Raw genomic sequence first — 436 nt, 5'->3', positions numbered from 1 at the left:
ACGTGAAGATATTGTAAACACGTAAAGAAAAACAAATTTGCATCGTTCCGTACATCTCTCTTAGAATAATATTCGACAACACTATTTTCATCCACACTATTCCACCAACTTTAACCTCACTTAGCCTTTTTCTCCCTTAATATTTACCTCCAATCTGTCCTCAACACCTCCTTTATATCTACTCTCCCTTCACTCCTCTTCCTTCTCTCGCTCCTTCGCAGGACTTTTTTCCCGCGTGATCTTACAGTCGGGGACGGCGCTGTGTCCTTGGGCTCTCGGAGGCGCACACAGACAAGTGGCTGACTACACGGCGCGACTGGTGGGCTGCTCCTCGGACCTGGGCGCCCACCACCTTCTGCAGTGCCTTCAGGCCGTTCCTGCGGGCAAGCTGGTGCACACCATCGCTGAGTATTTTGTAGGTTCTTTTGGACTTTCA

General features: G+C 49.3%; 1 protein-coding gene across 1 annotated transcript in view; it reads left to right on the top strand.

Annotated features, from left to right (window-relative positions):
• Positions 1-436, top strand: part of LOC119589371 (cholinesterase 2-like) — a gene marked incomplete at its 5' end in the record, with an annotated part of 36,916 nt that overhangs the window by 3,184 nt on the left and 33,296 nt on the right. Inside the window, one exon of the mRNA XM_037937987.1 lies at positions 222-415. Coding sequence (XP_037793915.1) covers positions 222-415 — 194 coding nt within the window. The remainder of the gene's footprint in view (positions 1-221; positions 416-436) is intronic.

The sequence above is a fragment of the Penaeus monodon genome, chromosome 25 (assembly GCF_015228065.2).
Source record: "Penaeus monodon isolate SGIC_2016 chromosome 25, NSTDA_Pmon_1, whole genome shotgun sequence".
NCBI lineage: Eukaryota > Metazoa > Arthropoda > Malacostraca > Decapoda > Penaeidae > Penaeus > Penaeus monodon.
The sequence above is the reverse complement of the archived record's forward strand: the minus strand, read 5'-3'. Positions and strand labels throughout refer to the sequence as shown.